General features: G+C 52.3%; 1 protein-coding gene across 1 annotated transcript in view; it reads left to right on the forward strand.

Moving 5' to 3' along the window:
• The first annotated feature begins 1,691 nt into the window (after window positions 1-1,691).
• Window positions 1,692-27,985, forward strand: part of PHF1 (PHD finger protein 1) — a 57,779-nt gene continuing 31,485 nt past the window's right edge. The window contains exons 1-6 of the mRNA XM_058857305.1: window positions 1,692-1,819; window positions 6,926-7,061; window positions 12,362-12,443; window positions 14,421-14,516; window positions 24,124-24,212; window positions 26,577-26,725. Of these exons, the coding sequence (XP_058713288.1) occupies window positions 6,939-7,061; window positions 12,362-12,443; window positions 14,421-14,516; window positions 24,124-24,212; window positions 26,577-26,725 (539 nt within the window). The 5' untranslated portion in view covers window positions 1,692-1,819; window positions 6,926-6,938. The remainder of the gene's footprint in view (window positions 1,820-6,925; window positions 7,062-12,361; window positions 12,444-14,420; window positions 14,517-24,123; window positions 24,213-26,576; window positions 26,726-27,985) is intronic.

Raw genomic sequence — 27,985 nt, forward strand, 5'->3', positions numbered from 1 at the left:
CAAAACCACAAATCCACCCCAAACATCCCCAAATCCACCCAAATATCCCCAAATCCTCCAAAAACATCCCCAAATCCATCCCAAATCCACCCAAAACATCCCCAAATCCGCCCAAAACACCCCCAAATCCACCCAAATATCCCCAAATCCACCCAAAACATCCCCAAATCCGCCCAAAACATCCCCAAATCCACCCAAATATCCCCAAATCCACCCAAATATCCCCAAATCCACCCAAAACATCCCCAAATCCATCCCAAATATCCTCAAATCCGCCCAAAACATCCCCAAATCCGCCCAAAACATCCCCAAATCACCCAAAACCTCAAAATTTCCCCTAAATCACTCAAAACACCCAAAATTTCCCCCAAATCACCCAAAACCCGAAAAATTCCCCCCCAAAACAACCCAAAACCCCAAAATTTCCCCTAAATCACTCAAAACCCCCCAAAATTTCCCTCCAAATCACCCAAAACCCCAAAATTTCCCCCAAATCACCCAAAACCCCCAAAATTTTCCCCAAATCACCCAAAATTTCCCCCAAATCACCCAAAACCCCCAAAATTTCCCCCCAAATCACCCAAAACCCCAAAATTTCCCCCAAATCACCCAAAACCCCCAAATCCCCCCCAAATCACCCAAAACCCCAAAATTTCCCCCAAATCACTCAAAACCCCCCAAATTTTCCCCAAATCTCTCAAAATTTCCCCCAAATCACCCAAAACCCCAAAATTTCCCCCAAATCACCCAAAACCCCAAAATTCCCCCCCAAATCACCCAAAACCCCTAAAATTTTCCCCAAATCACCCAAAACCCCCCAAATCATCCAAAATGCCCAAAATCCCCCCCAAATCACCCAAAATTTCCCCCAAATCACCCAAAACCCCCAAAATTTCCCCCAAATCCGCCTGGCCAAGGCTTGGGGGCGTGGCCTGATATTTGTGGGCGTGGCTTAATCGCGTTGTGGGCGTGGCCTCTGCTCCGCTGGGGATAGGTGGGCGTGGCCGTGGGCGTGACCAAACCCCTGTCGTGGCTGTGTGGGCGTGGCCAGCGCTCTGTGGGCGTGGCCAGGGCTCTGTGGGTGTGGCCAGGGCTCTGTGGGCGTGTCCAGCGCTCTGTGGGCGTGGCCGGCGCTCTGTGGGTGTGGCCAGGGCTCTGTGGGCGTGGCCAGCGCTCTGTGGGCGTGGCCAGGGCTCTGTGGGTGTGGCCAGGGCTCTGTGGGCGTGGCCGGCGCTCTGTGGCCGTGGCCAGGGCTCTGTGGGCGTGGTTATTGATCTGGGGGCGTGGCCAGGGCTCTGTGGGCGTGGCCAGTGCTCTGTGGGCGTGGCCAGCACTCTGTGGGCGTGGCCCCACCCTCTGCGCCACCGGCGGCGGGCGCGCTAAGGGGGCGTGGCAGGGGGCGTGGCCAGCGCATTGTGGGCGTGGCCATCTCCTCTGTGGGCGTGGCCATCCCGCAGTGGGCGTGGCCTGTGGCCGGCGGGGCAGCCCCGGCCGCGGGGGTGGGGGGGGGGGGGTGTGAAGGGGGGGGGGGTGTTCGGATTTTTTGGGGGGGGGGGGGCGTTTTTTTGGGGTCTCCGCGCCGCTTTCTCCCCCTCCCCACCCCCTCCCGCAGCTCCGGGGGGGGCCCGGGGGGGTCCCCGGGGGGGTCCCCGGTGCCGCCGTCCCTCGGCCGCCCCCCCGGCCCCCCCCGCGCCGCCGCTGCTGCGTCACGGCCCCGCCGCCGCCGCCCGCCCGCAGCGGCCGCTCGGGGTCGGGGCTGGGGGGGCCGCGACCCCCCCCGGGACGGGCAGGAGACCCTCGGGACCCCCCCGCTGCCGGCGTGAGACCCCCCCCGCGCGCGGGACACCCCAAAAAAACACCCCCCCCCCCAAAATATGAGGACACCCCCCCGCCCCCCAAAAGGGAAAAGGGAACCCCCCCCCCTTCCTCCTCCTCCTCCTCCTCCGCGGGACCCCCCCCCCCCCAAAAATGGGAGACCCCCAAAATGGGGAGACACCCCCCCCACCCCAAAAATGGGACCGACCCCCCCCCCCCCCCGTGGGAAAGGCAAAATGGGACATCCCAAGATGGGGAGACCCCCCCAAAAAAAGGGACGGGACCCCCCCAAAATGGGAGCCCTGATATGGGACAGCCCCTCCCCCAACCCCCCCCCCAAACTTGATCCCCCCCCCCCAAAATGAGACCCCCCCCAAAGCGGACACGCCCCCCCCAAACAGGACACGCCCCCCAAGGCTGGACCCCCCCAAAATTGGGACCCCCCCTCAAAATTGGGACCCCCCTCAAAATTGGGACCCCCCCTCAAAAATGGGAGACCCCCAAAAATAGGGACCCCCCCCTCAAAATAGGGACCCCCCCAAAATTGGGACCTCCCCCCAATATTGGGACCCCCCTCAAAATTGGGACACCCCCCAAAAATAGGGACCCCCCTCAAAATAGGGACCCCCCTCAAAATAGGGACCCCCCCCAAAAATAGGGACTCCCCCCAAAAATGGGAGACCCCCAAAAGGGGAGACACCCCCCCCACCCCAAAAATGGGACCGACCCCCCCCCCCCCCCGTGGGAAAGGCAAAATGGGACATCCCAAGATGGGGAGACCCCCCCCAAAAAAAGGGACGGGACCCCCCCAAAATGGGAGCCCTGATATGGGACAGCCCCTCCCCCACCTCCCCCCAAAACTTGATCCCCCCCCCCCCAAAATGAGACCCCCCCCCCCAAAGCGGACACGCCCCCCCAACAGGACACGCCCCCCAAGGCTGGACCCCCCTAAAATTGGGACCCCCCCCCAAAATTGGGAACCCTCAAAATTGGGACCCCCCCAAAATTGGGACCCCCCCAAAATTGGGACCCCCCCAAACTGGGACCCCACCCCAAACTGGGACCCCTCCCCCCAAACTGGGACCCCACCCCAAACTGGGACCCCCCCTAAAGCTGGGACCCCCCTCAAAATAGGGACCCCCCCTCAAAATAGGGACCCCCCTCAAAATTGGGACCCCCCCCAATATTGGGACCCCCCCCTAAAGCTGGGACACCCCCTCAAAATTGGGACCCCCCCAAAAATAGGGACCCCCCCTCAAAATAGGGACCCCCCCCAAAATAGGGCCCCCCCCCAAAATTGGGACCCCCCCTCAAAATAGGGATACCCCAAAATTGGGACACCCCCAAAATTGGGACCCCCCCCCTCAAAATTGGGACCCCCCCTCAAAATTGGGACCCCCCCCAAAATTGGGACGCCCCTCAAAATTGGGAGCCCCCCTCAAAATTGGGATACCCCCAAAATTGGGAGCCCCCCAAAAATAGGGACCCCCCCTCAAAATAGGGATCCCCCCAAACTGGGACCCCCCCCAAACTGGGACCCTCCAAACTGGGACCCTCCAAACTGGGACCCCCCAAACTGGGATCCCCCAAACTGGGACTCCCCCCCAAACTGGGACCCCCCCAAACTGGGACCCCCCCCAAACTGGGACCCTCCAAACTGGGACCCTCCAAACTGGGACCCCCCAAACTGGGACTCATCCCCAAACTGGGACCCCCCCAAACTGGGATCCCCCAAACTGGGATCCCCCTCAAAACCGAGCCCCCCACCCCCAAACTGGGACCCCTCCCCAAACTGGGACCCCCCAAACTGGGACCCCTTCCCCAAACTGGGACCCCCCCCAAACTGGGACCCCACCCCAAACTGGGACCCCTCTAAACTGGGACCCCTCCCCAAACTGGGACCCCCCCCCAAACTGGGACCCCCCAAACTGGGACCCCCCCCAAACTGGGACCCCCCAAACTGGGACCCCCCAAACTGGGACCCCTCTAAACTGGGACCCCTCCCCAAACTGGGACCCCCCCCAAACTGGGACCCCTCTAAACTGGGACCCCTCCCCAAACTGGGACGGGACCCCCCCAAACTGGGACCCCCCAAACTGGGACCCCCCAAAGTGGGACCCCCATGAACTGGGACCCCCCCCAAACTGGGACCCCCCCCAAACTGGGACCCCCCAAACTGGGACCCCTCCCCCCAAACTGGGACCCCCCCAAACTGGGACCCCCCAAACTGGGACCACCCCCAAACTGGGACCCCCCAAACTGGGACCCTCCAAACTGGGACCCCCCAAACTGGGACACCCCCCAAACTGGGACCCCTCCCCAAACTGGGACCACTCCCCAAACTGGGACCCCCCAAACTGGGACCCCCCAAACTGGGACCACTCCCAAACTGGGACCCTCCAAACTGGGACCCTCCCCAAACTGGGACCCTCCAAACTGGGACCACTCCCCAAACTGGGACCACTCCCCAAACTGGGAACCCCCTAAACTGGGACCCTCCCCAAACTGGGACCCCCCCAAACTGGGACCCTCCAAACTGGGACCACTCCCCAAACTGGGACCACTCCCCAAACTGGGACCACCCAAACTGGGACCCCACCCCAAACTGGGACCCTCCCCAAACTGGGACCCCCCCAAACTGGGACCCCTCTAAACTGGGACCCCCCAAACTGGGACCCCCCAAACTGGGACCCCCCCAAACTGGGACCCCTCCCCAAAATGGGATCCCCCAAACTGGGACCCCCCAAAGTGGGACCCCCATGAACTGGGGCCCCTCCCCAAACTGGGACCCCTCCCCAAACTGGGACCCCTCCCCAAACTGGGACCCCCCAAACTGGGACCTTCCAAACTGGGACCCCCCCAAACTGGGACCCTCCCCAAACTGGGAACCCCCCCTAAACTGGGACCCCTCCCCAAACTGGGACCCCCCAAACTGGGACTCCCCAAACTCTCCCCAAACTGGGCCCCCCCAAACTGGGACCTTCCAAACTGGGACCCCCCCAAACTGGGACCACTCCCCAAACTGGGAACCCCCCCTAAACTGGGACCCCTCCCCAAACTGGGACCCCTCCCCAAACTGGGACCCCTCTAAACTGGGACTCCCCAAACTGGGACCCCTCCCCAGACTGGGACCCCCCAAACTGGGACCCCCCCAAACTGGGACCACCCAAACTGGGACCCCCCCAAACTGGGACCCCCCCAAACTGGGACCACCCAAACTGGGACCCCCTTAAACTGGGACCCCCCTAAACTGGGACCCCCCAAACTGGGACCCCTCCCCAAACTGGGACCCTCCCCAAACTGGGACCCCTCTAAACTGGGACCCTCCCCAAACTGGGACCCCCCCCAAACTGGGACCCCTCCCCAAACTGGGACCTTCCAAACTGGGACCCCGCCCCAAACTGGGACCCCCTAAACTGGGACCCTCCAAACTGGGACCACTCTAAACTGGGACCCCCCAAACTGGGACCACTCCCCAAACTGGGATCCCCCCCCAAACTGGGACCCCCCCCCCAAACTGGGACCCCCCCAAACTGGGACCCCCCCCAAACTGGGACCCTCCCCAAACTGGGACCCCTCCCCAAACTGGGACCCCCCAAACTGGGACCCCTCCCCAAACTGGGACCCTCCCCAAACTGGGACCCCCCCAAACTGGGACCCCTCCCCAAACTGGGACCCCCCAAAGTGGGACCCCCCTGAACTGGGACCCCTCCCCAAACTGGGACCCCCCCCCAAACTGGGACCCCTCCCCAAACTGGGACCCCCCTAAACTGGGACCCCTCCCCAAACTGGGACCACTCCCCAAACTCCCCAAACCAAGACCCCCCCAAACTGGGACCCCCCAAACTGGGACCCCTCCCCAAACTGGGACCCCCCCCCAAACTGGGATCCCCCAAACTGGGACCCCTCCCCAAACTGGGACCCCTCCCCAAACTGGGACCCCCCTAAACTGGGACCCCTCCCCAAACTGGGACCACTCCCCAAACTCCCCAAACCAAGACCCCCCCAAACTGGGACCCCCCAAACTGGGACCCCTCCCCAAACTGGGACCCCCCCCCAAACTGGGATCCCCCAAACTGGGACCCCTCCCCAAACTGGGACCCCCCCAAACTGGGATCCCCCAAACTGGGATCCCCCTGAAAACCGAGCCCCCCACCCCCAAACTGGGACCCCTCCCCAAACTCCCCCCAAACTGGGACCCCCCAAAATGGTACCTTCCCCAAACTGGGACCACCCAATCTGGGACCCCCTAAACTGGGACCCCCCAAACTGGGACCCCCCAAACTTGGACCCCCCTAAACTGGGACCCCTCCCCAAACTGGGACCCCCCAAACTGGGACCCCCCCAAACAGGACCCTCTCCAAACTGGGAACCCCCAAACTGGGACCCCTCCCCAAACTGGGACCCCCCAAACTGGGACCCCTCTAAACTGGGACCACTCCCAAAACTGGGACCCCACCCCAAACTGGGACTCCCCAAACTGGGACCCTCCCCAAACTGGGACCCCCCCCAAACTGGGACCCCCCCCAAACTGGGACCCCCCCAAACTGGGACCCCTCCAAACTGGGACCCCCCCCCCCAAACTGGGACTCCCCAAACTGGGACCCCCCAAACTGGGACCCTCCACAAACTGGGACCCTCCCCACAAACTAGGACCACCCAAACTGGGACCACCCAAACTGGGACCCCCCCCCAAACTGGGACCCCCCAAACTGGGACCCTCTCCAAACTGGGATCCCCCAAATTGGGACCCCGCCCCCAAACTGGGACCCCCCCCAGACTGGGACCCTCCCCAGACTGGGACCCCCGAAACTGGGACCCCCCAAACTGGGACCCCCCCCCAAACTGGGACCCCTCCCCAAACTGGGACCCCCCCCAAACTGGGACCCCTCCCCAAACTGGGACCCCCCAAACTGGGATCCCCCAAATTGGGACCCCACCCCAAACTGGGACCCCCCAAAGTGGGACCCCCATGAACTGGGACCTCCCAAACTGGGACCCCTCCCCAAACTGGGACCCCTCCCCAAACTCCCCCCAAACTGGGACCCCCCCAGCCCCATCCCCTCCCCCATCCCGTTTTTGGGGTGCCAGCTCCGCTGTGGCCCCGCAGCCCCCGGGATGTGATGGCGGCCGCGGGGGAGGGGTCTCCCCCCCAGAGCCCCCCGAAGCCCCCCCAGATCGGGGAGGGCCAGGACGTGCTGGCGCGCTGGACGGACGGGCTGCTCTACCTGGGCGTCGTCAAGAAGGTGGGACCCCGAAACTGCCCTGAAACACCCCAAAAACACCCCAAAAACACCCCAAAAACACCCCAAATCCCACCCCAAAACAGCCTGAAACTGCCCCAAATCCCACCCCAAAACAGCCTGAAAGGGCCTGAAACACCCCAAATCCCACCCCAAATCCCACCCCAAATCCCACCCCAAAACCACCCCAAACCACCCCAAATCCCACCCCAAAACAGCCTGAAACTGCCCCAAATCCCACCCCAAAGCACCCCAAATCCCACCTCAAAACAGCCTGAAACTGCCCCAAATCCCACCCCAAAACAGCCCAAATCCCACCCCAAAACAGCCTGAAACTGCCCCAAATCCCGCCCCAAATCCCACCCCAAATCCCACCCAAAAACACCCCAAAACAGCCTGAAACTGCCCTGAAACACCCCAAAAACACCCCAAAACACCCCAAAAACACCCCAAATCCCACCCCAAAACAGCCTGAAACTGCCCCAAAACAGCCCAAATCCCACCCAAAAACACCCCAAAACAGCCTGAAACTGCCCCAAATCCCACCCCAAAACAGCCTGAAACTGCCCCAAATCCCACCACAAATCCCACCCCAAAAACACCCCAAATCCCACCCCAAATCCCACCCCAAAAACAGCCTGAAACTACCCCAAATCCCACCCCAAATCCCACCCCAAAACACCCCAAATCCCACCCCAAAGGCACCCCAAAACACCCCAAATCCCACCCCAAAAACACCCCAAAAACACCCCAAATCCCACCCCAAAAACACCCCAAAAACACCCCAAATCCCACCCCAAAACAGCCTGAAACTGCCCCAAATCCCACCCCAAAAACACCCCAAATCCAGCCCTGAAACTGCCCCAAAACACCCCAAATCTGGCCCTGAAATTGCCCCAAACCAGCCCAAAACACCCCCAAAATGGCACTAAACACCCCAAAACATCCCGTACCAGCCCAAAAGACCCCAAATCCACCCCAAACCAGCCCAAAACTCCCCCAAAACAGCGCAAACCACCCCAAAAACGGCCCCAAACCACCCAAAAACTGCCCCAGAACTGCCCCAAACCACCCAAAAACTGCCCCAAAACTGCCCCAAACCACCCAAAAACTGCCCCAAAACTGCCCCAAATTCCCCAAAAACTGCCCCAAAACTGCCCCAAATTCCCAAAAACTGCCCCAAACTCCCCGAACCACACAAAAATGACCCCAAACTCCCCAAATTCCCCAAAACTGCCCCAACCGCTGCAAAAACTGCCCCAAACTCACCAAAACACCCCAAAACAGCACAAAACACCCCAAAAACTGACCCAAAACACCCTAAACTGCCCCAAAAACTGCCCCAAATTCCCCAAACCACCCCAAAAACTGCCCCAAACTCCCCCAAAACTGCCCCAAATTCCCCCAAAATGGCCCCAAAACTGCCCCAAACCAGCCCAAAACTCCCCAAAAATGACCCCAAACTCCCCTAATTGCCCCAAACCACCCCAAAAACGGCCCCAAAACTGCCCCAAAAACTGCCCCAAACTCCCCAAACCACCCAAAAATGACCCCAAACTCCCCAAATTCCCCCAAAACTGCCCCAAACTCCCCAAATTCCCCCAAAACTGCCCCAAACTCCCCAAATTCCCCCAAAACTGCCCCAAACTCCCCAAATTCCCCAAACCCACCAAAACACCCCAAAACAGCACAAAACACCCCAAAAACTGACCCAAAACACCCTAAACTGCCCCAAAAACTGCCCCAAATTCCCCAAACCACCCCAAAAACTGCCCCAAACTCATCAAACCACCCCAAAATGGCCCCAAACTGCCCCAAACTCCCCCAAAACTGCCCCAAACTCCCCAAACCACCCCAAAATCTGCCCCAAACTCCCCAAAAACTTCACCAAAACACCCTAAACTGCCCCAAAAACTGCCCCAAACTCCCCAAATTTCCCTAAAACTGCCCCAAACTTTCCAAACCACCCCAAAAACTGCCCCAAACTCCCCCAAAACTGCCCCAAATTCCCCCAAAATGGCCCCAAAACTGCCCCAAACCAGCCCAAAACTCCCCAAAAATGACCCCAAACTCCCCAAATTTCCCCAAAATGGCACCAAACCACCCCAAAAACGGCCCCAAAACTGCCCCAAAAACTGCCCCAAACTCCCCAAACCACCCAAAAATGACCCCACACTCCCCAAATTCCCCAAAACTGCCCCAAACTGCCCAAATTCCCCCAAACTCCCCAAACTCCCCAAAAACTGCCCCAAAACTGCCCCAAACTGCCCCAAAATCTGCCCAACTCCCCAAATTCCCCCAGAAACTGCCCCAAACTCCCCAAACCACCCCAAAAACTGCCCCAAAACTGCCCCCAAACTCCCCAAATTCCCCCAAAACTCCCCCAAACTGCCCCAAATTCCCCCAAACTGCCCCAAAATCCCTAAACCTGCCCCAAAACTGCCCCAAACTCCCCAAACCACCCCAAAAATGGCCCCAAACTCCCCAAATTCCCCAAAACTGCCCCAAACTCCCCAAATTCCCCAAAACTGCCCCAAAATCCCTAAACCTGCCCCAAAACTGCCCCAAACTCCCCAAATTCCCCCAAAACTGCCCCAAACTCATCAAACCACCCCAAAAATGGCCCCAAACTCCCCAAACCACCCCAAAAACTGCCCCAAAACTGCCCCAAATTCCCCCAAACTCCCCCAAAATCCCTAAACCTGCCCCAAAACTACCCCAAATTCCCCAAAACTCCTCAAAAACTGCCCCAAACTCATCAAACCACCCCAAAAATGGCCCCAAACTCCCCAAATTCCCCCAAACTGCCCCAAAATCCCTAAACCTGCCCCAAAACTGCCCCAAACTCCCCAAAACTGCCCCAAAAACTGCCCCAAACCACCCCAAACCACCCCAAAAACTGCCCCAAACTCCCCAAATTCCCGAAAACTCCCCAAACTCCCCAAATTCCCCCAAAACTGCCCCAAACTCCCCAAATTCCCCCAGAAACTGCCCCAAACTCCCCAAATTCCCCCAAAAACTGCCCCAAACTCCCCAAATCACCCCAAAAATGGCCCCAAACTCCCCAAATTTCCCCAAAACTGCCCCAAACTCCCCAAAAACTGCCCCAAAACTGCCCCAAATTCCCCAAAACTCCCCAAAAACTGCCCCAAACTCCCCAAAACTCCCCAAAAACTGCCCCAAACTCATCAAACCACCCCAAAAATGGCCCCAAACTCCCCAAATTCCCCCCAAATTGCCCCAAACTCCCCAAAAACTGCCCCAAAATTGCCCCGAATTCCCCCAAAATCTGCCCCAAATTCCCCAAATTTTCCCAAACCAGCCCCAAATTCCCCAAAAACTGCCCCAAACTCCCCAAAATTCCCAAACCCGGCCCAGCCCGGCCGGGCCCAGCCCCTGAAATCCCCCCCAGATCCGTCCCCATTCCCAAAATTCCCTCCAAACCCCCCGGAATTCCCAAAAAATTCCCCAAAATTCCCCCAAAATTCCCAAACCCCCCCAAATTCCCAAAAAAAACCCCTCCCAAATTCCCAAAATTCTCAGAACTCCTCCCAAACTCCCCCAAAATTCCCGAAATCTTCTCCCAACCCCCCCCCAAATTCCCAAATCCCCCAAAATTCCCGGAGTCCCCTCCCGAACTCCCAGAAATTCCCAAAATTCTCCCAAAAATTTCCATGGAATTCCTGAAATTCTCCCAAAATTCCCTCAAAATTTCCCTGGAATTCCCCCAAAATTTTCCCAAAATTTCCCCCAAACCCCCCCAGAATTCCTGGAATTCCCCCAGCATTCCCAAAATTGCACCAGAATTCCCAAAATGCCCCCAAAATTCCCCCGGCATTCCCGAAATTCCCCCAGAATTCCCCCCAAACCCCCCCAGAATTCCCAAAATTTGTGAAATTCCCAAAAACTTCCCCCAGAATTCCCAAAATTCCCCTGAAATTTCCCCGGAATTCCTGAAATTCCCCTGAAATTCCCCCGGAATTCCCCAAATTCCCTCCAAATTCCCCCGGAATTCCTGAAATTCTCCTGAAATTCCCCTGGAATTTCCCTGGAATTCCTGAAATTCCTCTGGAATTCCCAAAATCCCCCCCAAATTCCCTCCAAATTCCCCTGGAATTCCCAAAAATCCCCCGGAATTCCCTCAAAATTCCCCTAAAATTACTCCAGAATTCCTCCAAATTCCCAAATTCCCAAAATTCCCCCAAAATGCCCCCAAAATTCTCCCGGAATTCCCGAAATTCCCCCCAAATTCCCCCCAAATCCCCCCAGAATTCCTGGAATTCCCCCGGAATTCCCAAAATTCCCCTGAAATTCCCCCGGAATTCCCAAAATTCCCCTGAAATTCCCCTGGAATTCCTGAAATTCCTCTGGAATTCCCCAAATTCCCCCAAAATTCCCCCCAAATCCCCCCAGAATTCCTGGAATTCTCCCGGAATTCCCAAAATTTCCCTGGAATTCCCCTGGAATTCCTGAAATTCCCCCGGAATTCCCCCAAATCCCCCCAGAATTCCCAAAATTCATAAAATTCCCCCAAATTCCCCCGGAATTCCCTCAAAATCCCCCCGGCATTCCCGAAATTCCCGAAATTCCCCTGAAATTCCCAAAATTCCCCCAAAATTCCCATAAAATTACCTCAGAATTCCCCAAAATTCCCCCGGAATTCCCAAAATTCTCCCCAAATTCCCCCCAAATTCCACCAGAATTCCCCAAATTCCCCTAAAATTACCCCAGAATTCCTCCAAATTCCCCTGGAATTCCCAAAATTCCACCAGAATTCCCAAAATTCCCCTAAAATTCCCCCAGAATTCCCCTAAAATTCTCCCGGAATTCCCCCAAAATTCCCCCCAAATTTCCCCAGAATTCCCCAAATTCCCCCAAAATTCCCCCAAAATACCTCTCAAATCCCCCCGGAATTCCCAAAATTCCTCCGAAATTCCCCCCAAATTTCCCCAAAATTCCCAAAATTCTCCCAAAATTCCCCCAAAATCCTCCCGGAATTCCCGAAATTCCCCTGAAATTCCCCCAAAATTTCCCCGGAATTCCCAAAATTCCTCCAAAAGTCCCCCCAAATCCCCCCAAAATTCCCAAAATTCCCCCAAAATTCCCAAAATTCCCCCAAAATTCCCGGAATTCCCTCAAAATCCCCCCAAAATTCCCCCAAAATTCCCAAAATTCCCCCAAAATTCCCAAAATTCTCCCAAAATTCCCCCAAAATTCCCCCGAAATTCCCCCAAAATCCCCCCGGAATTCCCAAAATTCCCGGAATTCCCGGAATTCCCCCCGAATTCCCGGAATTCCGGCAGGTGGACGCTCCCCGCCGGGGCTGCCTGATCCAGTTCGAGGACAATTCCCAATTCTTCGTGCTCTGGAAAGACATCAGCCCCGGTAATTAATTAGCGGTAATTAGCTGGTAATTAGCGGTCGATTAGCATTTAATTAGCGTTTAATTAGCGTTTAATTAGCGTTTAATTAGCTGTTGATTAGCGTTTAATTAGCGTTTAATTAGCAGTTGATTACCGGTTGATTAGCAGCTGATTAGCGGTTAATTAGCGGTTGATTAGCGGTTAATTAGCGGCTGATTAGCAGTTAATTAGCGGTTGGTTAGCGGTTAATTAGCGGATAGTTAGCGGTTGATTAGCGGTTAATTAGCGGTTGATTAGCGTTATTTTGCAGTTAATCAGCTGTTTAATAGCGGTTAATTAGCGGTTAATCAGCGTCTAATTAGCTGCTAATTACAGCTTGAACAGCTGTTAATGAGCGTTTAATTAGCGGTTGATTGGCCGTTAATTAGCGGTTTATTAGACGTTGATTAGCCGTCAATTAGCGGTTGATTAACGGTTGATTTGGGTTGATTAGCGGTTAATTAGGGGTTAATTAGCGGTTGATTAGCGGTTAGTTAGCAGTTGGTTAGTGGTTAATTAGCTGTTAATTAGCGGTTAATTAGAGGTTAATTACCGGTTAATTACTGGTTGATCATCGGTTGATTAGCCGTTAATTATCGGGTAATTAGCGGGGAATTAATGGTTGATTATCGGTTGGTTATCGGTTAATTAGCGGTTGGTTAGACGTTAATTAGCGATCGATTAGCGGTCAATTAGCGGGTAATTAGCGCTTGATTAACCGTTAATTCGCGGTGAATTAGCGGATAATTAGCGGTTGATTAGCGGGTAATTAGCGGTTGGTTAGCGGTTGATTAGAGGGTAATTAGCGGTTGATTCGCGGTTAATTAGCGGTTGATTAGCGGTTGATTGGCGGATAATTAGCGGTTGGTCAGCGGTTAATTAGCCGTAAATTAGCGGTGAATTAGCGGATAATTAGCGGTTGATTGGCGCGTAATTACCGGTTGATTAGTGGGTAATTAGCCGTTAATTCGCGGTGAATTAGCGGTTAATTAGCGGTTGATTAGCGGGTAATTAGCGCTTGGTTAGCGGTTGATTAGAGGGTAATTAGCGGTTGATTCGCGGTTGATTCGCGGTTAATTAGCGGTTGATTAGCGGTTGGTTAGCGTTTAATTAGCAGTTAATTCGCGGTTGATTAGCGGTTAATTAGCGGTTGATTAGTGGTTGATTGGCGGATAATTAGCGGTTGGTCAGCGGTTAATTAGCCGTAAATTAGCGGTGAATTAGCGGATAATTAGCGGTTGATTGGCGCGTAATTACCGGTTGATTAGCGGGTAATTAGCCGTTAATTCGCGGTGAATTAGCGGTTAATTAGCGGTTGATTAGCGGGTAATTAGCGGTTGGTTAGCGGTTAATTAGCGGTTGATTAGCGGTTGATTCGCGGTTAATTAGCGGTTGATTAGCTGTTGGTTAGCGTTTAATTAGCAGTTAATTAGCGGTCGATTAGCGGTGAATTAGCGGTTGATTAGCGGTTGATTGGCGGGTAATTAGCGGGTAATTAGCCGTTAATTCGCGGTTGGTCAGCGGTTGATTAGAGGGTAATTAGCGGATGGTTAGCGGTTGATTAGCAGTTAATTAGCGGTCGATTAGCGGTTGATTAGCCGTTAATTAGCGGTCAATTAGCGGGTAATTAGCGCTTGATTAGCCGTTAATTCGCGGTGAATTAGCGGTTAATTAGCGGTTGTTTAGCGGGTAATTAGCGGTTGGTCAGCGGTTGATTAGAGGGAAATTAGAGGTTGATTCGCGGTTAATTAGCGGTTGATTAGCGGTTGATTCGCGGTTAATTAGCGGTTGATTAGCGTTTGGTTAGCGTTTAATTAGCAGTTAATTAGCTGTCGATTAGCGGTGAATTAGCGGTCGGTTAGCGGTTGATTAGCAGTGAATTAGTGGTTGATTAGCGGTTAATTAGGGGTTAATTAGGAGTTAATTAGGGGTTAATTAGCGTTAATTAATGCCTCGGCAGCCGCCGTGCCCGGGGCCTCGCCCTCGTGCTGCGTCTGCGCCGGGAATTCCCCAAATCCAGAAAATTCCCTGGTGAGGTGCGGGAAATGCGGCCACGGTGAGGAGGAGCAGGAAATGGGGGAAAAACCCGGGAAAACGGGAAAAAACGGGAACAGAATAGGGGAAAAACCGGGAAAACGGGAAAAAACGGGGAGAAAACCGGAACGGAATGGGGGAAAAAACCGGGAAAACGGGAAAAATGGGGGGAAAAAACGGGAAATGCGGCCACGGTGAGGAGGAGCAGGAAATGGGGGAAAAAACCGGGAAAATGGGAAAAAACGGGGAAAAACCGGGAAAATGGGAAAAAACGGGGAAAAAACGGGGAAAAAACGGGAAATGCGGCCACGGTGAGGAGCAGGAAATGGGGGAAAAAACCAGGAAAACGGGAAAAACGGGGAAAAACGGGGAAAAATCCCGAAAATTCCCTGGTGAGGTGTGGGAAATGCGGCCACGGTGAGGAGGAGGAGGAGGAAATGGGGGAAAAAACCGGGAAAATGGGAAAAATAAACGGGGAAAAAACGGGAAATGCGGCCATGGTGAGGAGGAGGAGGAAATGGGGGAAAAAAACGGGAAAATGGGAAAAAACGGGGAAAAAACCGGGAAAAACGGAGAAAAATCCAGAAAATTCCCTGGTGAGGTGCGGGAAATGCGGCCACGGTGAGGAGCAGGAAATGGGGGAAAAAACCGGGAAAATGGGAAAAAACGGGGAAAAAACGGGAAATGCGGCCACGGTGAGGAGGAGGAAATGGGGGAAAAAAACGGGAAAACGGGAAAAACGGGGAAAAACGGGGAAAAATCCAGAAAATTCCCTGGTGAGGTGCGGGAAATGCGGCCACGGTGAGGAGGAGGAGCAGGAAATGGGGGAAAAAAACGGGAAAATGGGAAAAATAAACGGGGAAAAAAACGGGAAAACGGGAAAAACCGGGAAAATGGGGGAAAAATGGGAACGGAATGGGGGAAAAAACCGGGAAAACGGGAAAAACGGGAACGGAATGGGGGAAAAAACCGGGAAAACGGGAAAAAAACGGGGAAAAAACGGGAGAAAAATCCAGAAAATTCCCTCGTGAGATGCGGGAAATGCGGCCACGGTGAGGAGGAGGAAATGGGGGAAAAAACCGGGAAAACGGGAAAAACGGGGAAAAAACCGGGAAAACGGGAAAAATGGGGAAAAAACCGGGAACAGAATGGGGGGAAAAACCGGGAAAATGGGAAAAAACGGGGAAAAACGGGGAAAAATCCAGAAAATTCCCTGGTGAGGTGCGGGAAATGCGGCCACGGTGAGGAGGAGGAAATGGGGGAAAAAAACGGGAAAACGAGAAAAACGGGGAAAACCAGAACGGAATGGGGGAAAAATCCAGAAAATTCCCTCGTGAGATGTGGGAAATGCGGCCACGGTGAGGAGGAGGAGGAGGAAATGGGGGAAAAAAACGGGGAAAACGGGAAAAATGGGGGGAAAAAACCGGGAAAACGGGAAAAATGGGGGAAAAAATGGGGAAAAACGGGAACGGAATGGGAAAAAATGGGGGAAAAAACCGGGAAAACGGGAAAAAACGGGGAAAATGGGGAAAACGGGAACGGAATGGGGGAAAAAACGGGGAAAATGGGAAAAATGAGGGAAAATGGGAAAAAACGGGAACAGAATGGGGGAAAAACGGGAAAAACGGGGAAAAACGGGAACGGAATGGGGAAAAAAACGGGGAAATGGCAAAAACGGGGAAAAAACGGGTAAAACGGGAAAAAACGGGGGAAAAAACGGGGAAAAACAGGAAAAATGGGAACAGAATGGGGGAAAAAGGGAAAAATGGGGGAAAAATGGGAACAGAATGGGGGAAAAAACGGGGAAAATGGGAAAAACGGGGGGAAAATGGGAACGGAATGGGGGAAAAAACGGGGGAAATGGGAAAAAATGGAGAAAATGGGAAAAAACGGGAAAAAACGGGCAAAAAAAGCGGGAACGGAATGGGGGAAAAAACGGGGAAAATGGGGGAAAAACGGGAACGGAATGGGGGAAAAAATGGGGAAAAATGGGAAAAATGGGGAAAAATGGGAAAAAACGGGAACGGAATGGGGGAAAAAATGGGAAAAACGGGAAAAAGAGGGGAAAACGGGAACAGAATGGGGAAAAAAACGGGGAAAATGGGAAAAATGGGGAAAAACGGGGAAAATGGGAACAGAATGGGGGGAAAACGGGGAAAATGGGAACGGAATGGGGGAAAAACGGGGAAAATGGGAAAAAACGGGGGAAAAATCGGGGAAAATGGGAAAAATGGGGAAAACGGGAACAGAATGGGGGAAAAAACCGGGAAAACGGGAAAAACGGGGAAAAAACGGGAACGGAATGGGGGAAAAAACCGGGAAAATGGGAAAAACGGGGACGGAATGGGGGAAAAATCCAGAAAATTCCCTCGTGAGGTGCGGGAAATGCGGCCACGGTGAGGAGGAGGAGGAAATGGGGGAAAAAACCGGGAAAACGGGAAAAAACGGGGAAAAAACCGGGAAATGCGGCCACGGTGAGGAGGAGGAGCAGGAAATGGGGGAAAAAACCGGGAAAACGGGAAAAAACGGGGAAAAACGGGAAATGCGGCCACGGTGAGGAGGAGGAAATGGGGGAAAAAACCGGGAAAACGGGAAAAACGGGGAAAAATGGGAAATGCGGCCACGGTGAGGAGGAGGAGCAGGAAACGGGGGAAAAAACCGGGAAAATGGGAAAAAACGGGGGAAAAAACCGGGAAAACGGGAAAAAACGGGGAAAAAACCGGGAAATGCGGCCACGGTGAGGAGGAGGAGGAGGAAACGGGGGAAAAAACCGGGAAAACGGGAAAAAACGGGGGAAAAAAACGGGAAATGCGGCCACGGTGAGGAGGAGGAGCAGGAAATGGGGGAAAAAAACGGGAAAATGGGAAAAACGGGGGAAAAAAACGGGAAATGCGGCCACGGTGAGGAGGAGGAGCAGGAAATGGGGGAAAAAAATGGGAAAACGGGAAAAAACGGGGGGAAAAACCGGGAAAACGGGAAAAACGGGGAAAAATGGGAACGGAATGGGGGAAAAAACCGGGAAAACGGGAATAACGGGGAAAAATCGGGAACAGAATGGGAAAAAATGGAGGAAAAAACCGGGAAAATGGGAAAAAACGGGAAAAATGGGGAAAACGGGAATGGAATGGGGGAAAAAACGGGGAAAATGGGAAAAATGAGGGAAAATGGGAAAAAACGGGAAGGAATGGGGGAAAAACGGGAAAAATGGGAAAAACGGGGAAAAACGGGAACGGAATGGGGAAAAAAACGGAGAAAATGGCAAAAACGGGGAAAAAACGGGGAAAACGGGAAAAAACGGGGGAAAAAACGGGGAAAAACAGGAAAAATGGGAACAGAATGGGGGAAAAACGGGGAAAATGGGAAAAACGGGGGGAAAATGGGAAAAAACGGGAAAAAACGGGCAAAAAAAGCGGGAACGGAATGGGGGAAAAATGGGGAAAATGGGGAAAAATGGGGGAAACGGAAAAAACGAGAACGGAATGGGGGAAAAAACAGGGAAAAACGGGAAAAAGAGGGGAAAACGGGAACAGAATGGGGAAAAAAACGGGGAAAATGGGAAAAATGGGAAAAAACGGGGAAAATGGGAACAGAATGGGGGGAAAACGGGGAAAACGGGAACGGAATGGGGGAAAAAACGGGGAAAATGGGAAAAATGGGAAATATGGGGGAAATGGGAACGGAATGGGGGAAAAAACGGGGAAAATGGGAAAAAACGGGGGAAAAATCGGGGAAAATGGGAAAAATGGGGAAAACGGGAACAGAATGGGGGAAAAAACAGGGAAAACGGGAAAAATGGGGAAAAAATGGGGGAAAACGGGAAAAATGGGGGAAAAAATGGGGAAAAACGGGAACGGAATGGGAAAAAATGGGGGAAAAAACCGGGAAAACGGGAAAAAACGGGGAAAATGGGGAAAACGGGAACGGAATGGGGGAAAAAACCGGGAAAACGGGAAAAATGAGGGAAAATGGGAAAAAACGGGAACAGAATGGGGGAAAAACGGGAAAAACGGGGAAAAACGGGGAAAAACGGGAACGGAATGGGGAAAAAAACGGGGAAATGGCAAAAACGGGGAAAAAACGGGTAAAACGGGAAAAAACGGGGGAAAAAACGGGGAAAAACAGGAAAAATGGGAACAGAATGGGGGAAAAAGGGAAAAATGGGGGAAAAATGGGAACAGAATGGGGGAAAAAACGGGGAAAATGGGAAAAACGGGGGGAAAATGGGAACGGAATGGGGGAAAAAACGGGGGAAATGGGAAAAAATGGGGGAAAAATCGGGGAAAATGGGAAAAATGGGGAAAACGGGAACAGAATGGGGGAAAAAACAGGGAAAACGGGAAAAATGGGGAAAAAATGGGGGAAAACGGGAAAAATGGGGGAAAAAATGGGGAAAAACGGGAACGGAATGGGAAAAAATGGGGGAAAAAACCGGGAAAACGGGAAAAAACGGGGAAAATGGGGAAAACGGGAACGGAATGGGGGAAAAAACCGGGAAAACGGGAAAAATGAGGGAAAATGGGAAAAAACGGGAACAGAATGGGGGAAAAACGGGAAAAACGGGGAAAAACGGGGAAAAACGGGAACGGAATGGGGAAAAAAACGGGGAAATGGCAAAAACGGGGAAAAAACGGGTAAAACGGGAAAAAACGGGGGAAAAAACGGGGAAAAACAGGAAAAATGGGAACAGAATGGGGGAAAAAGGGAAAAATGGGGGAAAAATGGGAACAGAATGGGGGAAAAAACGGGGAAAATGGGAAAAACGGGGGGAAAATGGGAACGGAATGGGGGAAAAAACGGGGGAAATGGGAAAAAATGGGGAAAATGGGAAAAAACGGGAAAAAACGGGCAAAAAAAGCGGGAACGGAATGGGGGAAAAAACGGGGAAAATGGGGGAAAAACGGGAACGGAATGGGGGAAAAAATGGGGAAAAATGGGAAAAATGAGGGAAAATGGGAAAAAACGGGAACGGAATGGGGGAAAAAATGGGAAAAACGGGAAAAAGAGGGGAAAACGGGAACAGAATGGGGAAAAAAACGGGGAAAATGGGAAAAATGGGGAAAAACGGGGAAAATGGGAACAGAATGGGGGAAAAACGGGGAAAATGGGAAAAAACGGGGGAAAAATCGGGGAAAATGGGAAAAATGGGGAAAACGGGAACAGAATGGGGGAAAAAACCGGGAAAACGGGAAAAACGGGGAAAAAACGGGAACGGAATGGGGGAAAAAACCGGGAAAATGGGAAAAACGGGGACGGAATGGGGGAAAAATCCAGAAAATTCCCTCGTGAGGTGCGGGAAATGCGGCCACGGTGAGGAGGAGGAGGAAATGGGGGAAAAAACCGGGAAAACGGGAAAAAACGGGGAAAAAACCGGGAAATGCGGCCACGGTGAGGAGGAGGAGCAGGAAATGGGGGAAAAAACCGGGAAAACGGGAAAAAACGGGGAAAAACGGGAAATGCGGCCACGGTGAGGAGGAGGAAATGGGGGAAAAAACCGGGAAAACGGGAAAAACGGGGAAAAATGGGAAATGCGGCCACGGTGAGGAGGAGGAGCAGGAAACGGGGGAAAAAACCGGGAAAATGGGAAAAAACGGGGGGAAAAAGCCGGGAAAACGGGAAAAAACGGGGAAAAAACCGGGAAATGCGGCCACGGTGAGGAGGAGGAGGAGGAAACGGGGGAAAAAACCGGGAAAACGGGAAAAAACGGGGGAAAAAAACGGGAAATGCGGCCACGGTGAGGAGGAGGAGCAGGAAATGGGGGAAAAAAACGGGAAAATGGGAAAAACGGGGGAAAAAAACGGGAAATGCGGCCACGGTGAGGAGGAGGAGCAGGAAATGGGGGAAAAAAATGGGAAAACGGGAAAAAACGGGGGGAAAAACCGGGAAAACGGGAAAAACGGGGAAAAATGGGAACGGAATGGGGGAAAAAACCGGGAAAACGGGAATAACGGGGAAAAATCGGGAACAGAATGGGAAAAAATGGAGGAAAAAACCGGGAAAATGGGAAAAAACGGGAAAAATGGGGAAAACGGGAATGGAATGGGGGAAAAAACGGGGAAAATGGGAAAAATGAGGGAAAATGGGAAAAAACGGGAAGGAATGGGGGAAAAACGGGAAAAATGGGAAAAACGGGGAAAAACGGGAACGGAATGGGGAAAAAAACGGAGAAAATGGCAAAAACGGGGAAAAAACGGGGAAAACGGGAAAAAACGGGGGAAAAAACGGGGAAAAACAGGAAAAATGGGAACAGAATGGGGGAAAAACGGGGAAAATGGGAAAAACGGGGGGAAAATGGGAAAAAACGGGAAAAAACGGGCAAAAAAAGCGGGAACGGAATGGGGGAAAAATGGGGAAAATGGGGAAAAATGGGGGAAACGGAAAAAACGAGAACGGAATGGGGGAAAAAACAGGGAAAAACGGGAAAAAGAGGGGAAAACGGGAACAGAATGGGGAAAAAAACGGGGAAAATGGGAAAAATGGGAAAAAACGGGGAAAATGGGAACAGAATGGGGGGAAAACGGGGAAAACGGGAACGGAATGGGGGAAAAAACGGGGAAAATGGGAAAAATGGGAAATATGGGGGAAATGGGAACGGAATGGGGGAAAAAACGGGGAAAATGGGAAAAAACGGGGGAAAAATCGGGGAAAATGGGAAAAATGGGGAAAACGGGAACAGAATGGGGGAAAAAACAGGGAAAACGGGAAAAATGGGGAAAAAATGGGGGAAAACGGGAAAAATGGGGGAAAAAATGGGGAAAAACGGGAACGGAATGGGAAAAAATGGGGGAAAAAACCGGGAAAACGGGAAAAAACGGGGAAAATGGGGAAAACGGGAACGGAATGGGGGAAAAAACCGGGAAAACGGGAAAAATGAGGGAAAATGGGAAAAAACGGGAACAGAATGGGGGAAAAACGGGAAAAACGGGGAAAAACGGGGAAAAACGGGAACGGAATGGGGAAAAAAACGGGGAAATGGCAAAAACGGGGAAAAAACGGGTAAAACGGGAAAAAACGGGGGAAAAAACGGGGAAAAACAGGAAAAATGGGAACAGAATGGGGGAAAAAGGGAAAAATGGGGGAAAAATGGGAACAGAATGGGGGAAAAAACGGGGAAAATGGGAAAAACGGGGGGAAAATGGGAACGGAATGGGGGAAAAAACGGGGGAAATGGGAAAAAATGGGGAAAATGGGAAAAAACGGGAAAAAACGGGCAAAAAAAGCGGGAACGGAATGGGGGAAAAAACGGGGAAAATGGGGGAAAAACGGGAACGGAATGGGGGAAAAAATGGGGAAAAATGGGAAAAATGGGGAAAAATGGGAAAAAACGGGAACGGAATGGGGGAAAAAATGGGAAAAACGGGAAAAAGAGGGGAAAACGGGAACAGAATGGGGAAAAAAACGGGGAAAATGGGAAAAATGGGGAAAAACGGGGAAAATGGGAACAGAATGGGGGAAAAACGGGGAAAATGGGAAAAAACGGGGGAAAAATCGGGGAAAATGGGAAAAATGGGGAAAACGGGAACAGAATGGGGGAAAAAACCGGGAAAACGGGAAAAACGGGGAAAAAACGGGAACGGAATGGGGGAAAAAACCGGGAAAATGGGAAAAACGGGGACGGAATGGGGGAAAAATCCAGAAAATTCCCTCGTGAGGTGCGGGAAATGCGGCCACGGTGAGGAGGAGGAGGAAATGGGGGAAAAAACCGGGAAAACGGGAAAAAACGGGGAAAAAACCGGGAAATGCGGCCACGGTGAGGAGGAGGAGCAGGAAATGGGGGAAAAAACCGGGAAAACGGGAAAAAACGGGGAAAAACGGGAAATGCGGCCACGGTGAGGAGGAGGAAATGGGGGAAAAAACCGGGAAAACGGGAAAAACGGGGAAAAATGGGAAATGCGGCCACGGTGAGGAGGAGGAGCAGGAAACGGGGGAAAAAACCGGGAAAATGGGAAAAAACGGGGGAAAAAACCGGGAAAACGGGAAAAAACGGGGAAAAAACCGGGAAATGCGGCCACGGTGAGGAGGAGGAGGAGGAAACGGGGGAAAAAAACGGGAAAACGGGAAAAAACGGGGGAAAAAAACGGGAAATGCGGCCACGGTGAGGAGGAGGAGCAGGAAATGGGGGAAAAAAACGGGAAAATGGGAAAAAACGGGGGAAAAACCGGGAAAACGGGAAAAACGGGGAAAAATGGGAACGGAATGGGGGAAAAAACCGGGAAAACGGGAAAAACGGGGAAAAATTGGGAACGGAATGGGAAAAAATGAAGGAAAAAACCGGGAAAATGGGAAAAAACGGGAAAAATGGGGAAAACGGGAATGGAATGGGGGAAAAAACGGGGAAAATGGGAAAAATGAGGGAAAATGGGAAAAAACGGGAAGGAATGGGGGGAAAACGGGAAAAACGGGGAAAAACGGGAACGGAATGGGGAAAAAAACGGGGAAAATGGCAAAAACGGGGAAAAAACGGGGAAAAAACGGGGAAAACGGAAAAATGGGAACAGAATGGGGGGAAAACGGGGAAAATGGGAAAAACGGGGGGAAAATGGGAAAAAACGGGAAAAAACGGGCAAAAAAAGCGGGAACAGAATGGGGGAAAAAATGGGGAAAAATGGGAAAAATGGGGGAAACGGGGAAAAAACGGGAACGGAATGGGGGAAAAAATGGGAAAAACGGGAAAAAGAGGGGAAAACGGGAACAGAATGGGGAAAAAAACGGGGAAAATGGGAAAAATGGGGGAAAATGGGAAAAAACGGGAACGGAATGGGGGAAAAAATGGGAAAAATGGGAAAAAGAGGGGAAAACGGGAACAGAATGGGGAAAAAAATGGGGAAAATGGGAAAAATGGGGAAAAACGGGGAAAATGGGAACAGAATGGGGGAAAAAACGGGGAAAATGGGAAAAATGGGAAATACGGGGGAAATGGGAACGGAATGGGGGAAAAAACGGGGAAAATGGGAAAAAACGGGGGAAAAATCGGGGAAAATGGGAAAAATGGGGAAAACGGGAACAGAATGGGGGAAAAAACAGGGAAAACAGGAAAAATGGGAAAAATGGGGGAAAACGGGAAAAATGGGGGAAAATGGGGAAAAATGGGAAAAAATGGGGAAAAGGGGGGAAAATGGGGAAAAAGGGGGGGAAAATGGGAAAAATGAGGAAAACGGGGAAATTGAGGAAAATTAGGGGGAAAATGGGAAAAATGGGGGGAAAACGGGAAAAATGGGGGGAAAAATGGAAAAAATGGGGGGAAATGGGGAAAAATGGGGGGAAAACAGGAAAAAATGGGAAAAATGGGGAAAGACGGGGAGAAAAATGGGGGAAAAATGGGAAAAAGCTGGAAAAAAATTTGGGGAAACGGGAAAAACGGGAAAAATGGGGAAAATGTGGGGAAATGGGGGAAAATGGGAAAAATGGGAAAAGGGGAAAATGGGGAAATTGGGGAAAAATGGGAAAAAAATGGGGGGAAAATGGGAAAAAATGGGGTGAAAATGAGAAAAAATGGGGGAAAAAGTGAATTTGGGCGAAAAAATATGGGAATAATGTCGGGAAAAAGGGGGAAGGGCTGGGAAAAGGCTCGGGGGGGGTTCCCAAATTCCCAAATAATTCCGGGAATTGCCGGGAATTCCCGTTTTTCCCAGCGTATCACCAGCGCTGCCACGTTCCCCCTCCCCCCGGCGGCGCCGGGCCCTGGAGCTGCCGCCGCTGCGTGTTCGCCGTGGCCACCAAGGTCAGCCCCAAATTCCCAAAAATTCCCAAAAATTCCCAACATTCCCAACAATTCCCAGCAATTCCCAACAATTCCCAACAATTCCCCAAATCCCGCCCCCCCAGGGGAAAAAACCGCTGAGTCAGGGGCCCCAAATCCCGGGATTCGGCCCCAAAATCCCAATTTTTGCACCCGAAATCCCGTTTTTCCGGCTGGGAATTCCCGGTTTTTGGGCTCCCATCCCGGTTTTGTGCTTCCAGCTCCAAATTTTGGGCTGGAAATTCCCAATTTTTGGGGTCCCAATCTCGGTTTTGGGGTCAGAATGGATTTTTTTTGTAGCCCCAATCGGGATTTGTTAATTCCCGCTGGAATTCCCGTTAATTCCCACTGGAATTCCCAGGATTTTCCTGTTAATTCCCGGGGTTTTCCCGTTAATTCCTGCTGGAATTCCCGTTAATTCCCGGGACTTTTCCCGTTAATTCTCACTGGAATTCCCAGGATTTTCCCGTTAATTCCCACTGGAATTCCTGCGGTTTTCCCGTTAATTCCCGGGATTTTCCCAATGTAATTCCCAGTGTAATTCCCGGTGTTTTCCCACGTTTTTCCCAGTGTGAATTCCCATTTTTCCAGGTGTTTTCCCGGTGCTTTTCCCAGTGTTTTCCCAGTGTTTTTCCCGTTGATTCCCGGTGTTTTTCCCATTGATTCCTAATGGTTTTCCCAGTGTTTTTCCCGTTGATTCCCGGTATTTTTCCCGGTGTTTTCCCGATGTTTTTCCCGGTGTTTTCCCGGTATTTTTCCCGTTGATTCCCAATGTTTTTCCTGGTGTTTTTCCCACTGATTCCTGGTGTTTCTCCCATTGATTCCTGGTGTTTTTCCTGTTGATTCCCAATGTTTTTCCCGTTGTTTTCCCGGTGTTTTTCCCATTGATTCCCGGTGTTTTTCCCATTGATTCCCAATGGTTTTCCCAGTGTTTTTCCCGTTGATTCCCGGTATTTTTCCCGGTGTTTTCCCGATGTTTTTCCCGGTGTTTTCCCGGTATTTTTCCCGTTGATTCCCAATGTTTTTCCTGGTGTTTCTCCCATTGATTCCTGGTGTTTTTCCTGTTGATTCCCAATGTTTTTCCTGTTGATTCCCAATGTTTTTCCCAGTTTTCTCGGTGTTTTCCCGGTGTTTTCCCGTTGATTCTCAGTATTTTTCCCGGTGTTTTCCCAGTGTTTTTCCTGGTATTTTTCCCATTGATTCCTGATGTTTTTCCCGGTGTTTTTCCCGTTGATTCCCGGTGTTTTTCCCATTGATTCCCAATGGTTTTCCCGGTGTTTTTCCCATTGATTCCCAGTATTTTTCCCGGTGTTTTCCCGATGTTTTTCCCGGTGTTTTCCCAGTAATTTTCCTGTTGATTCCCGGTGTTTTTCCCATTGATTCCTGATGTTTTTCCCGTTGATTCCCCGTGGTTTTCCCGGTGTTTTTCCTGTTAATTCCCAGTGTTTTTCCCATTGGTTCCCGGTGTTTTTCCTGGTGTTTTTCCCATTGATTCCCCATGGTTTTCCCGTGGATTCCCGGTATTTTTCCCGTTGATTCCCGGTGTTTTTCCCGGTGTTTTTTCCCGTTGATTCCCAGTGTTTTTCCTGGTGTTTTTCCTGTTGATTTCCATTATTTTTCCTGTTGATTCCCAATGTTTTTCCCGATGTTTTCCCGGTATTTTCCCGGTGTTTTCCCAGTTCGGGGGCGCGCTCCGGCGGGGCCTGCAGGCGCGGGCGATGCTGAGGATGAAGTCGGGATTCCCGGTGCTGATTCCCGGTGTTTTTCCCGTTGATTCCCAATGTTTTTCCCGGTGTTTTTCCTGTTGATTCCCGATGTTTTTCCCGGTTTTCCCGGTATTTTTCCCGGTGTTTCCCAGCGCGGGGGCGCGCTCCGGCGGGGCCCGCAGGCGCGGGCGATGCTGAGGATGAAGCCGGGATTCCCGGTGCTGATTCCCGGTGTTTTTCCCGATGTTTTTCCCATTGATTCCCGGTGTTTTTCCCGTTGATTCCCAATGGTTTTCCCGGTATTTTTCCCGGTGTTTTCCCAGCGCGGGGGCGCGCTCCGGCGGGGCCCGCAGGCGCGGGCGATGCTGAGGATGAAGCCGGGATTCCCAGCACTGATTCCCGGTGTTTTCCCCGTTGATTCCCAATGGTTTTCCCAATGTTTTTCCCGTTGATTCCCAATGTTTTTCCCGGTTTTCCCGGTATTTTTCCCGGTGTTTTCCCAGCGCGGGGGCGCGCTCCGGCGGGGCCCGCAGGCGCGGGCGATGCTGAGGATGAAGCCGGGATTCCTGGTGCTGATTCCCGGTGGTTTTCCCGTTGATTCCCAATGGTTTTCCCGGTATTTTTCCCGGTGTTTTCCCAGCGCGGGGGCGCGCTCCGGCGGGGCCCGCAGGCGCGGGCGATGCTGAGGATGAAGTCGGCGCTGCCGTACGCGCTCGGGGCCCTGGACTGGGACCCCCCGCACCTGCACAACCTCCAGCACTGCTACTGCTACTGCGGCGGGCCCGGACAGTGAGTCACATTCCCAACATTCCCGGAATTCCCAAAAAAAAATTATCCCAAAAAAAAAAATCCCGAGAAAATCCTGAGAAAATCCGGCCGTTCCCAAAGAAATCCCGGCCGAAATCGCCCCAAAAACGGCCTCGAAACCCCAAAACGGCCCCAAATTCCCTCCTGCCCGAGCTCCAGCGCTGCCCCTGAGACTGCAGTGAGTCACATTCCCAAAATTCCCAAAATCTTCAGAATTCCCAAAAAAATCCCACTGTTGCCAAAGAAATCCCGGCCGAAATCGCCCCAAAAACGGCCTCGAAACCCCAAAACGGTTCCAAATTCCCTCCTGCCCGAGCTCCAGCGCTGCGCCTGAGACTGCAGTGAGTCACATTCCCAAAATTCCCGGAATTCCTGGAATTCCTGAAAAAATCCCACAGTTCCCAAAGAAATCCCGGCTGAAATTGCCCAAAAATGGCCCCAAAATGGCCCCAAAATCCCAAAATGGCCCCAAATTTCGCCTGCCCGAGCTCCAGCGCTGCCCCTGCGTCCAGGGGGGTTCTGGGCAGGGAGGATCCCAAAAAACTCCTGAAATTCCCAAAATTCCTGAAAAAATCCTGAAATTCCCACCAAAAAAACCCCCACCCCAAACAGCCCAAAAACGGCCCCAAAATCGCCCCCCAATTTCCCCTAAAATCCCTCTAAAAACCCTCAAAATTCCCCCAAAAGCTTCCCCCAAAAATTTCCCAAAAATTCCCCCAAAAATTCCCCAAAAATTCCCAAAATTCCCAGGATTTTGTTCCCAGCTGGAACCTGAAGATGCTCCCAGTGCTCCCAGTCCCCTCCTCAAAACCTCCCCAAAATCCCTTTAAAATCCCTTTAAATCCCCCCAAAATCTCCCCAAAATTCCCAAAAAAAATCCCAAAAAATTCCCAAAAAATTCCCAAAAAAATTCCCAAAATTCCCACAATTCCCAGGATTCCCAGAATTCCCGAATTCCGTTCCAGCTGGAACCTGAAGATGCTCCCAGTGCTGCCAATCCGCTCCTCCAAACCTTCCTAAATCTCCTTAAAATCCCCCTAAAACCCCCCAAAAATTCCCAAAAAATTCCCAAAAAATCCCCAAAAATTCCCAAAAAATTCCCAAAAAATTCCCAAAAAATTCCTGAATTCCTGGAATTCCCAGAATTTCCGAATTCTGTTCCAGCTGGAACCTGAAGATGCTGCAGTGCTGCAAATCCACTTCTCCAAACCTTCCTAAATCTCCTTAAAATCCCCCTAAAAC

Source organism: Poecile atricapillus, chromosome 26, assembly GCF_030490865.1.
Source record: "Poecile atricapillus isolate bPoeAtr1 chromosome 26, bPoeAtr1.hap1, whole genome shotgun sequence".
NCBI classification, from domain to species: Eukaryota; Metazoa; Chordata; class Aves; order Passeriformes; family Paridae; genus Poecile; species Poecile atricapillus.